This window comes from Bubalus kerabau, chromosome 2 (assembly GCF_029407905.1).
Source record: "Bubalus kerabau isolate K-KA32 ecotype Philippines breed swamp buffalo chromosome 2, PCC_UOA_SB_1v2, whole genome shotgun sequence".
NCBI classification, from domain to species: Eukaryota; Metazoa; Chordata; class Mammalia; order Artiodactyla; family Bovidae; genus Bubalus; species Bubalus kerabau.
In genome coordinates this window covers 10,841,308-10,853,657 of record NC_073625.1, presented here as the reverse complement: position 1 = coordinate 10,853,657, position 12,350 = coordinate 10,841,308, and the positions used below count along the sequence as shown (strand labels likewise).

The 12,350-nt window shown below is 37.6% G+C and overlaps 1 protein-coding gene across 1 annotated transcript in view; it reads right to left on the bottom strand.

The window, feature by feature from the left end:
• The window catches only part of LOC129644377 (A disintegrin and metallopeptidase domain 3-like), a 109,360-nt gene that overhangs the window by 23,991 nt on the left and 73,019 nt on the right, over positions 1-12,350 (bottom strand). The window contains exons 12-13 of the mRNA XM_055570040.1: positions 5,390-5,576; positions 709-807 (exon numbers count right to left, since the gene is read on the bottom strand). Of these exons, the coding sequence (XP_055426015.1) occupies positions 709-807; positions 5,390-5,576 (286 nt within the window). The remainder of the gene's footprint in view (positions 1-708; positions 808-5,389; positions 5,577-12,350) is intronic.

Here is a 12,350-nt window from a genome sequence, read left to right as displayed (position 1 = left end):
AGAGAACAGGGTGAAACGGTGTGGGGAGAGATTTGCATTGGCAGTGGAAAAACAGACCTGACGACAAAACCTCTAATCAATCAGCATTCATGTGTGTCATAGCCTCCTAAATTGACACACAAAAAGGTGAGTTGCTAAAATGAAGCCCTCCCTAGAACAGAGATCTTACCCAGTCTCCTATCAGAGGTGGCTATGAAGGAAAATTGAGGGGAAAACTGCCCAAGGGAAGTCAAGGATTCAGTGAGTGATGGACAAAGTTAATCTTCAGTATTAGATATGCTACATATTGCTGACTATTCCCTATGAATTCCTTTTTTTCTGCTACTTCCAAAGTGAGGGGTTAGTAGTATAATTGTCTGTTTATTCAAATATTGTATCTCAAGTGTGTGTGGGGTGGCTTACTCATAATTTTGTCATAAGTAGATTGTGAGAAGCTACATTCAATTATGACCAAGAGGAACTCACAACACCCAAATTACCTGAAGTTGTTTTCTGAGTAGGGATTGAAGCAATAAGGTTAGAGGTAGGGCTAAATAGTTGATTGGAAATGATCTAAAGACCTCTCAATTCTGAAATCAACTGTGTATGAATCAAGAACATACAGTAATATATTTGAAAGATGAGTAAAAATTATCTGAAAAAAAGCTAAAAATCCCACAAAAGTAAGAATTTCATGGAGGAAAATAAGGCAATATTCTGAAAACTTACCATACAAGTTTTTTTTCCACAACATGGTCCAGAACCACAGTCTGCATTTCCAATCAGTACACAGTTTAAAGGATCACAGCATTTAGGATGCTCACATTTCTGAAAGCAAAGGCAATCAAGTTAAATAATTTTCAACTAAATCATTTCACTTATGTCATAATATCTTAAGACATGTCTCTACATCACCATATAATTTTTATATCTGTATCTATTTTTAACACCTCTTCACCTAGACAATGTATTTTGATATAGAAAAAAGTGGTAATGAAATCATTCATGATTCTATGCTGAAGATTTGACTGTTAAAAATGTAATGCAAAACTAATACAATACTGTAAAGTAATTAACCTCCAATTAAAATAAATAAATTTATATTTAAAAAATGTAATGCAATTTATTTCAATCTTTTTGTGTTTGTAAACATATGGACAATAAATTTTGAGTTTTTTTTTCATTTGTGTGTGTGTGTATGTGTGTGTTACTTGCTCAGTCGTGTCCAGCTCTTTGTGACCCCATGGGCTGTAGCCTTGCGAGGTTCCTCTGTTCATGGAATTCTCCAGGCCAGAATACTGGAATGGGTAGCCGTCTCTTCTCCAAGGGATCTTCTTAATCCAGGATCGAACCTGGGTCTCCTACATTGCAGGCAGATTCTTTACCATCTGAGACACTAGGAAACTACTTATCTGTCTTATCAATTCTCCTCAAGATGTTCTGTGACTATATAAGTGTTTTTGGATGTGACAAAATAGAGGTTTCCAAATAACAACAGCATATTGTGGTTGTGTCATTTCAAAGAAATTTTTTTCACTTTTTAGCTCTTGTATATTAAAGATTGATTCTAAAAGTTACTAGTTCAAAGAATTAAAAAGTGTTAAGAGCTCTTGGAAGGAAAGTTATGACCAACCTAGATAGCATATTCAAAAGCAGAGACATTACTTTGCCAACAAAGGTCTGTCTAGTCAAGGCTATGGTTTTTCCTGTGGTCATGTATGGATGTGAGAGTTGGACTATGAAGAAAGCTGAGCACTGAAGAATTGATGCTTTTGAACTGTGGTGTTGGAGAAGACTCTTGAGAGTCCCTTGGACTGCAAGGAGATCCAACCAGTCCATGCTGAAGGACATCAGCCCTGGGTGTTCTTTGAAAGGAATGATGCTAAAGCTGAAACTCCAGTACTTTGGCCACCTCATGCGAAGAGTTGACTCATTGGAAAAAACTCTGTTGCTGGGAGGGATTGGGGACAGGAGGAGAAGGGGACGGCAGAGGATGAGATGGCTGGATGGCATCACTGACTCAACGGACATGAATCTGAGTGAACTCCGGGAGTTGGTGATGGACAGGGAGGCCTGGCGTGCTGCGATTCATGGGGTCGCAAAGAGTTGGACACGACTGAGCGACTGATCTGATCTGATCTGAAGAGCTCTTTCATAATACACATTTATTTCCTTCTTTTTATAGAGTTTAGTTAGTGTAAGAGTGATATAAGACTGATAATTAATATATTTTTAATTTTATTTTTTAATATAAATTTATTTTAATTGGAGGTTAAAGCAATATAATATTGATAAGTAATATTTTAAAATGAATAAAGTGAATAGGCACAAATAACTAAGTGTTTATATCTGTTTCAATTTCACGTATCTTCACAATTTACTTTATTTCATATGTTTATGCATCCTTTTTGTTGAGATATTCTATTTAGTTCCTTTATTTCTAAGCACTTTTGTATTAATAATATTAGCCCCTAGCCACTAATATATTTTATATTGTTTTGCAATTTGTCATGACAACTTATTTCTATTTGGGCAGGTTTTAAAAATATTTTTATTACTGTGATATTGTGAAATCTGAAAATTGCCACTTTTCTTTTGTGATTTGTTCCAAGAGCTTCTGTATAAAATTTTCTTCCACATTAACCCCAGTAAATATGTGAAGGTGTAAAATGTTTCTGTTATATATATAAATATATATCTACATGTATGTATTTTTATTTTACATTAGTATTTTGAGTAGTATGTTGTAAATGTAACTATAAGTGGAATATATCTGTTCTGCTAAAATTCTTATAGAATAGTAATTTATTAGATATTTTATTATACCTGGATACTTGTCCTTTATAAAATGAAACATAACGCAGTTACACTAATGGCATATTACTAAAGTATATCCCAAATTCTATTCTTATTTAACACTTGTAATATCTATAAGAATCAGATAATAATCATTTTTTCTTTTTCATGTTTCATTATTAAGAAGATTGTGTTATGCTTCACAATATAAACATGGCAATGAAAAAGAGCAAGTGAATTTAGTGAAGATGGAATATTAAACCCTCACTAAATATTAATATTGTGGAAAATAAAACAAAAATTAGTGACGTGATAGCCTAATATCGAAAATCTAGAATCAAAGAGAGAGCCTACAGTAGACAGTGTATTTTGAGAGCACTCAATGTATAATGGAAATCTAGACTAAAGACCTAGATTTGCCAACATCCACTGGATCATAGAAAAAGCAAGAACTCCAGAAAAACATCTACTTCTGCTTCATTGACTACGCTAAAGCCTTTGACTGTGTGGATCACAACAAACTGTGGAAAATTCTGAAAGAGATGGTAATACTAGACTATGTGACCTGCCTCCTGAGAAATGTGTATGCAGCTCAAGAGGCAACACTTAGAACCAGCCATGGAACAACACACTGGTTCAAAATTGGGAAAGGAGTACGTTAAGGCTGTATACTGTCACCCTGCTTATTTAAGTTATGTGCAGAGTACATCATGAGAAACGCTGGGCTGGAGGAAGCACAAGCTGGAATCAAGATTGCCGGGAGAAATATCAATAACCTCAAATATGCAGATGACACCACCCTTATGGCAGAAAGCGAAGAAGAACTAAAGAGCCTCTTGATGAAAGTGAAAGAGGAGAGTGAAAAAGTTGGCTTAAAGCTCAACATTCAGAAAATTAAGATCATGGCATCTTGTCCCATTACTTCATAACAAATAGATGGGGAAACAATGGAAACAGTGAAAGACTTTACTGTTTTGGGCTCCAAAATCACTGCAGATGGTGACAGCAGCCATGAAATTAAAAGACTCTTGCTCCTTGGAAGAAAAGCTCTGATCAACCTAGACAGCATATTAAAAAGCAGAGACATTACTTTGCTGATAAAGGCCTGTGTAGTCAAAACTATGGTTTTTCCAGTAGTCATATATGGATGTAAGAGTTGGACTATAAAGAAAGCTGAGTGCAGAAGAATTGATGCTTTTGAACTGTGGTGTTGGAGAAGACTCTTGAGAGTCCCTTGGACTGCAAGGAAATACAACCAGTCCATCCTAAAGAAAATCAGTCTTGAATACTCATTGGAAGGAGTGATGCTGAAGCTGAAACTGCAATACTTTGGCCACTTGATGCAAAGAACTGACTCATTGGAAAAGACCCTGATGCTGGGAAAGATTGAAGGCTGGAAGAGAAGGGGACAACGGAGGATGAGATGGTTGGATGGCATCACTGACTCGATAGGCATGAGTCTCAGCAAACTCCTGGAGTTGATGATGGACAGGGAAGCCTGGTGTGCTACAGTCCATGGGGTCTCAAAGAGTCGGACACAACTGAGTGACTGAACTGACTGAGGTGGTTTATATGCTCAAGAATATTCATAAAAAGTGACTCCAAATTAAGAGATGAGAGTTGACCAAAAATAATAACACGACACTGGAATGTAACAGATGTGGTGGTGCATTTATTATAATCCATGAACCTATCAGTTCAGTTCAGTTGCTTAGTCGTGTCCGACTCTTTGCAACCCCATGGACTGCAGCGTGCCAGGCTTCCCTGTCCTTCACTATCTCCCAGAGCTTGCTCAAACTCATATCCCGTGAGTTGGTGTTGCCATCCAACCATCTCATCCTCTGTTGTCCCCCTCTCCTCCTGCCTTCAATCTTTCCCAGCATCAGGGTATTTTTCAGTGAGTCAATTTGTTTGCATCAGGTGGCCAAAGTATTGGAACTTCAGCTTTAGCATCAGTCTTTCCAATGACTATTCAGAGTTGATTTTCTTTCGAATTGACTGGTTTGATCTCCTTGCAGTTCAAAGGACTCTCAAGAGTCTTCTCCAACTTTATAATTTGAGAGTATAAGTTCTTTGGTATTCAGCCTTCTTTATGGTCCAACTCTCACATCCATACATGACTACTGGAAAACCCACGGCTTTGACTATATGGTTCTTTGTGGGCAAAGTGATGTCTCTGTTCTGTAATTCAATTTTGTGAAACCAAGCTAAAATAAATGAAGTTCCCCCGATGCAAGGACTGAAATGAGAAGATGAAGATATGAACAGCAGCATACATTTAATAACTCAGTGATTTAAATCAGTCACTTGAAAGGAATTCATGGATAATTTAGGTGATAATTATACTACTGTTGGAATTGATGTTTATGATACAGGAAGATGGGTAATATTTACACAGTAAGGAAAATCTTCATTCAACCCAGGCTGCATTTAGCCTATTCTTAAATTCTTCAACTTCAAATTCTGGATGAGCCAAGTTATCACATGCCCCCCATCTTAGATGTTTGACTATATGGAACAATTTTTTTTTTCAAGTTTTCCCCCTTTATGTCACGTCTGCATTTGTGAGGTTACGTGACAAACACAAAAACACACATCAGTCTTTTTCACTAACCTCCACGGTGCCACAGTCACATTGTTCAGGTGGCTCCAAAACCCCATTGCCGCAGATGGACTGTCTTCCTTGTGGAACCACTTTGGGAACTGTTCGATTCTGAAGACATTCAAATTTAGGCTGCGAAGTTGTATGTTTAAATTCCTCTGTGCTGCAACTGCTGAAAAACTTTATGCCATGGGAACGTCTAAAATTAAATTGTATTTGTTAGTGAAAAGGAATGAAATCAGTATCAAAGTAACACTCTTCAATAACATGCTGTGAATTATTTACTTCTTCATTAGAGAATAGCTAAGAAATGGAGAGCGCTTTATTTTTAATTCAATTAGTAATAAAAGAATAAGCTCATTTCTATTCTAATTCACTATACCAGACGTCTAATAAATAGAGGATGTTAAGGAGGTTGCATGATTGAGGACATGTTAAACAAAACAGTGCTTGTTGACAAAAAGGCTCTATTTAAGTACAACTTACTGTTTATTACTTTCCTTATTATTTACAACACTGTCAAGATTATAATCATTATAGTAAGAAGAACTAATTATTATTAAGAAAATGATACATACTAGGGATAATATAGAAAACTGAAAGAATAAACACAATGTTTGATTGAATTAATTAAAAGTCAGAATTATTTTTATTTTGGTAACAAAATTAAAACAGCTCAACATGAAGTATATAGAATACATAAACCCTAGATTCTCTCCAGTTTGATATTTCTATATTTCTAGTACACTGTTTAATGAGTTTTTGCTTAAATTAGTAACAAACTCATACTTAGAGAAATGACATGAGAAACAAATTTTGTTTCCTAAACAAGTTGAATAATAATAATTTTAATGTATAACTCATATAGAGAACTGAATTCTCTTAAAACAGACCTTCAATAACAGGAAACAAAGATATGTTGTTAACATCTAATTCTTTTATCAGGTTCAAATTTCCCCTTCATCACGGTACTGGCACTCTACAGCAAAAAGATCCACTTCAGAACCAGCCACTGCCTTTAGTACTCCTATCGCCTTAGTCTAGTTGACTACATTTTTTTGTGGCATTTCTGACATTCAAAAGTTTTATAGTCTCAGGCTGATTATTCGGGAAAATGTGCCTCCTTTTAGGTTTATGAAATGTTTCCCAGTACTTAAGACTGAGGTTATGTATCTTGTTAAACGCATCACAGAAGTGTTGCTGAGTCTGTCTGCTCCATTGCATCCTAACAGCACATGATTCCAACTTGTGATGTTTTTGAAAAAAGTCATTTTGATTAGGTGATTAAAGTCTATACTCTAACATCTCTTTCTCTCCTTATCTCTTAATAATTATTTGGGGAGAAGTTTTATGTATATATATCCTTCCTAGTTATGTTTTCAATATATTCACTATGTATATATATCTTTTATAACCTTATTTATAATATATCCATTCAATATATTTATTCACTTCAAACAATATTTTCATGTATTTATATGAATATGGACTCAAATTTTCCTAGTACACTAAAGGGTGTTTTAATCCTTAATTAACATTACATATGACTTTCAGATTGTCCTAGATTTGCCTGTTGGAAGACTCCTTCAAACTGTTTTGTGTCCATGAGGCACATATCCAAATTCTTTGAACATCTTCTTATATTCTGACACAAATGCTCATGGCTCATTTGTATCTTGTCTATCTTAGTCCTGGAATCAGGCAAATGATGTCTCCAACTTTGTTCTTTCTCAAGGTTATCATGGCTATTCAGGGTCCATTCAAATTTTAGGATTGAATCACTGCAGATGGTGACTGCAGCCATGAAATTAAAAGACGCTTACTCCTTGGAAGGAAAGTTATGACCAACCTAGATAGCATATTGAAAAGCAGAGACATTACTTTGCCAACAAAGGTCTGTCTAATCAAGGCTATGGTTTTTCCAGCGGTCATGTATGGATGTGAGAGTTGGACTGTGAAGAAAGCTGAGAGCCGAAGAATTGATGCTTTTGAACTGTGGTGTTGGAGAAGACTCTTGAGAGTCCCTTGGACTGCAAGGAGATCCAACCAGTCCATCCTAAAGGAGATCAGCCCTGGGTGTTCTTTGGAAGGAATGATCCTAAAGCTGAAAGTCCAGTACTTTGGCCACCTCATGCGAAGAGTTGACTCATTGGAAAAGACTCTGATGCTGGGAGGGATTGAGGGCAGGAGGAAAAGGGGATGACAGAGGATGAGATGGCTGGATGGCATCACCAACTCAATGGATGTGAGTTTGAGTGAACTCCGGGAGTTGGTAATGGACAGGGAGGCCTGGCATGCTGCGATTCATGGGGTCTCAGAGAGTTGGACATGACTGAGTGACTGAACCGAACTAATTTTATATCTGGGAAAAGTATCATTGCAATTTGAATAGGGATTATATTGAATGTGCAGACTGATTTGGATAATATAGATTTTTGCTGTTCAGTCACCCAGTTGTGCCCAACTCTTTGCAAATGGCAAAACGCCAGGCCTCCCTGTACCTCGCCATCTCCCGAAATTTGCCCAAGTTCATGTCCACTGTATTGGTGATGCCATCCAGCCATATCATCTTCTGATGCCCTCTTCTCCTTCCTCCCTCAATCATTCCCAGCATCAGGGACTTTTTCAATGAGCTGGATATTAGCATCAGATGCGCAAGATACTGAAGCTTCTGCTTCAGTTTCAGTCCTTACAATGAGTATTCAGGGTTGATTTCCTCTAAGATTGACTTGTTTGATCTTCTTGCTGTCCAATGGACTCTTTAGCATCATTCCTTCCACAGTTTGAAGGCATCAATTCTTTGGTGCTCTGCCTTCCTTACGGCCCAGCTCTCACAAGTATAGATGACCTGTACTTGTCATCTATAGCCCTGTCTATATGGACCTTTGCCGGCAGAGTAATGTCTGTGCTTTCAACACACTGTCTAGGTTTGACATAGCTTCCCTGGTGGCTCAGACGGTAAAGCATCTGACTGCAATGTGGAAGACCTGGGTTCGATCCCTGGGTTCGATCTCCGGGGAAGATCCTCTGGAGAAGGAAATGGCAACCCACTCCACTACCCTTTCCTGGAAAATCTCATGGACAGAGGAGCCTGGTAAGCTATAGTCCATGGAGTAGCAAAGAGTTGGACATGACTGAGTGACTTCACGTTTTTTTCCCCCTGCTTAGAAGCAATTGTCTTCTGATTTCATTGCTCCAGTCACAATCTACAAAGATCTTAGGGCCCAAGAAGAGGATATCTGTCACTACTTCCACTTTCCCCCTTGTATTTGCCATGAAGTCATGGGGCCAGATGCCATGATCTTAGTTTAATATTTAATTTTAAGCCGGCTCTTTCACTGTCCTCCTTCACCCTCATCAAGAGGTTCCTTAGTTCCTCTTCACTTTCTGCCATAAGGGTGGTGCCATCTGCATATCTGAGGTTATTGATATTTCTCCTGACAGTCTTGATTCCAGCTTGTGCTTCTTCCAGCCCAGCGTTTCTCATGATGTACTCTGCATATAAGGTGTACCAAGTACTTAAAGGGCTCCCCTGGCTGGGGTCCTTCTCTATTGCTCACTGCATCAGGTACTTAAAGGGCCACCCTCCCTGGGTCTTCCCCAACTGGTCAGCTGCTGGTGCTGGCAGGTGGGGAGAGAGGCTCCAGTGATGGCGACGGCTCCACCCCTTGCCCACGACTCAGCAGTGTCGCCTTGCCTCCACAGCTGTCTGGCCTTTTGACTCAGCAGTGTCGCCTTGCCTCCACAGCTGTCTGGCCTTTTGACTCAGCAGTATCGCCTTGCCTCCACAGCTGTCTGGCCTTTTCCCCCACAATCTCCTCCCTGACGTCCCCTCAAGTTGTCTCCCCATAGTCAACAACAGACCTTACCCTGAGACTGCTCTCCAGTCTATATGCTCCAGCTCCCAGCTGCCACATATTCCAGGAGACTTGTGTCCCTGTCCAGGGAAGGGAGGGGCTGCCCCAAGGATTGTCTCTGTGGTTCTCATTCCATTCAGACTGTCATAGATCAGCTGCTGCATTCTCCTACAGCTTCCACTGTCCCAAAATCTTTCCCTGCTGTGGGGATCTGACTGATGCTTCAGTTCCCCTATACCCTGCATGCAGGTTCAGTCCTGATCACGCTCCTCCTTCCTTTGTCCTGCCATGTTTTGCATCAATCTATACATTCCTTTTCAGTGGTAAGGGACTCCTGTCCACTTTCAACTGGTGTTCTGAGAGAACTTCTGCAACTGAAGGTGTATTCCCGATGCATCATCCATGTAGAGAGATGTACTCTACACCCACCTCCTCCTCAAACACCTTAACCATGGCTGTGTACTGTTGAGTTAGGCTTGCTAATATTTTGCTGAAGACTTTTGCATCAAAATTCATCAAAACCATAACATTAATTTTTTTTCATGCTATCCTTGTTTGTTTCAGTATGAAAACAGTGCTGGCCTCATAAAATATTGATTGAAAAATTTCCCTCCTCTTCTATTTTTCAGAAGAGTTTGAAGATTTGTAGGAATTCTTCTTGAATATTTTGTATAGCTCACCAGGGAAACTAGTGGTCCTGGATTTTTGGTTGCTGGAAGGTTTTTGGTTCCTGATTCAATCTCCATATGGGTAATCAATCTGTTCAAGTTTTGTATTTCTTTATGATTCAATATTGGAAGGTTCTATGTTCCTAGATTATTATTCATTTCTCTTAGATTTTCCAAATTGTTCATGTATAATAATTGTTTATAATAGTCTCTTATAAGCTTTTGTTTTATGTAGTATTATCTGCAACATATTGTCCTTCATTTTTAATTTTTAAAATTTGCATCTTTTTGCTCTTTTTTTTGAAGAGTTTTGAGCTAAAAGTTTGTCAATCTTGTTTAAAATCTCAGAGAACGATTTCTTGGCTTCACTGATCTTTTTCTAGTATCTTTTTATTATCTATTTCATTTATTTTCACTGTGACTTTTGATACTTCCTTTCATCTACTAACTTGGACTTCATTTGTTCTTCTTTTTTCTAGTATAGATTAGGATGGTTTTTTTTTTTTAAGCTTTTCCTTGAAATAGTGATTTATCACCATAAACTTCTACTTACAACTGTTTTGTCTGCATGGCATAAATTTCAGTATGTTGTATTTCCATTTTTGTTGCTCTCAAGGTCCTTTTTGAGTTTTCTTTTCTTTCTTTGTTGGCACATGATTATTTGGTGGTACCTTGTTTAGTCTTCACATATTTTTGAGTTTTCCAGTTTTATTCTTTTAATTTATGTCCAGGTTTATACTATTGGGGTTAGAAAAGATGTTGAATATGGTTTTGAAATTCTTTAATTGGTTGAAACTTGTTTTGTGGTCTAACATATGATCTGTTCAGGAGAATGCTTCAAATACACTTGAGAAGAATGTGAGTTCTATTTCTATTGGGTGGAATGTTCTGTAATACGGGTCAATCTATCAGGCCTAATGTTTCATTACAGCCAATGTGTCTTTCTTGACATTCTGCCTGGATGATCTATCTGATGAAATACATAGGTACTTAAAAGTTTCCTACTATTACTGTTTTACTGTCTGTTTGTCCTTTTATTCCTGTCCATATTTGCTTTAAGTATTTAGTTTATTCTGTGTTGAGTGCAGGCTTCCCTGTGACTCATTGGTAAAGAATCTGTCTGCCAAGCAGGAGACGTGGGTATGATCCCTGGGTCAGGAACATACCCTGGAGAAGGAAATGGCAACCTATTCCAGTATTCTAGTCTAGGAAATCCCCTGGACAGATGAGCCTGGTGGGCTATAGTCTATGAGGCTGCAAAAGAGTTGGACATGACTTCGCAAGTAAACAATGAAACAATAAAAACAACAAATGTTGAGTGTATGTATATTAATAAATGTTATTTCTTCTTACTGTATTGTTCCTGATATAAATAAGCAGTACTCTTCTTTATCTCTTACTATCAGTATTTGTTTTAAAGTTCATTTCTTCTGATATTAGTATAGTCACTCCAGCTTTCTTTGGGTTTCTATTTACGTGGAATATCTTTTTCCATCCTTTCAATTTTAGTTTGTGTGTCCTTACACCTGCCTGGAATCACTTGTAGGTATGAGAGTGGTGGGTCTTGCTTTTCATTCATCATCCATCCTGTCTTTTGACTGGAAAATTTGATACATTTGCTTTAAAAGTAATTATTGATGGCATGGACTTATTGTCATTTTGCTCCTTCTTTTCTGGCTATTTTGTAGTTCCTCTGATGCTTTCCTCTGCCCTTGCTCTCTTCCTGCATTCCTTCTTTTTTTTTTCTCTTTTGTGCTTCCACTTTTTTTTTTTTTTTTTTTTGGTTATGGGTTTGGTTTGATTTTTGTTTTGTTTTTGTTTTATGGTTACCATGAGGCTTGCACATAACAATATATATCTCTCACAGTCTAAGTAGATAACAAAGTTTCGAATGCACTCTATATTTTGACTTAGAATATATTTATTTTCCTCAACAGGTTTTATGCTTTGTATAACATTTTATAACTTTTTATGTTACATATAGCTTATCACAATATTATAGTTGTAATTTTCATGACACTTGACTTTTATGCAAACCATGTTACCTTTAATTACCTGCTTTGAGAGTGAAAGTGAAAGCCACTCAGTCATGTCTGTCTCTTTGCAACCCCATGGACTATATATAGTCCATGCATTTCTCCAGGTCAGAATACTGGAGTGGGTAGCCATTCTATTCTCCAGGGGATCTTCCCAACCCAGGGATCAAACCCAGGTCTCTCACATTGTAGGCAGATTCTTTACCAGTTTAGACACAAGGGAAGCCCAATTGCCTACTTTACTTATTCAATTATTCTGAATTTCAGTATATATTTACTTTTACCATTGAGACTTATACTTCTTATGTTTTCCTTTTACTAATTAGTACCTTTTCTAAACATTAAAGAACTCCATTTACTATTTCTACTAAGGTCGGACTAATGGTGTTAAACTCCTTTAGATTTTGCATGT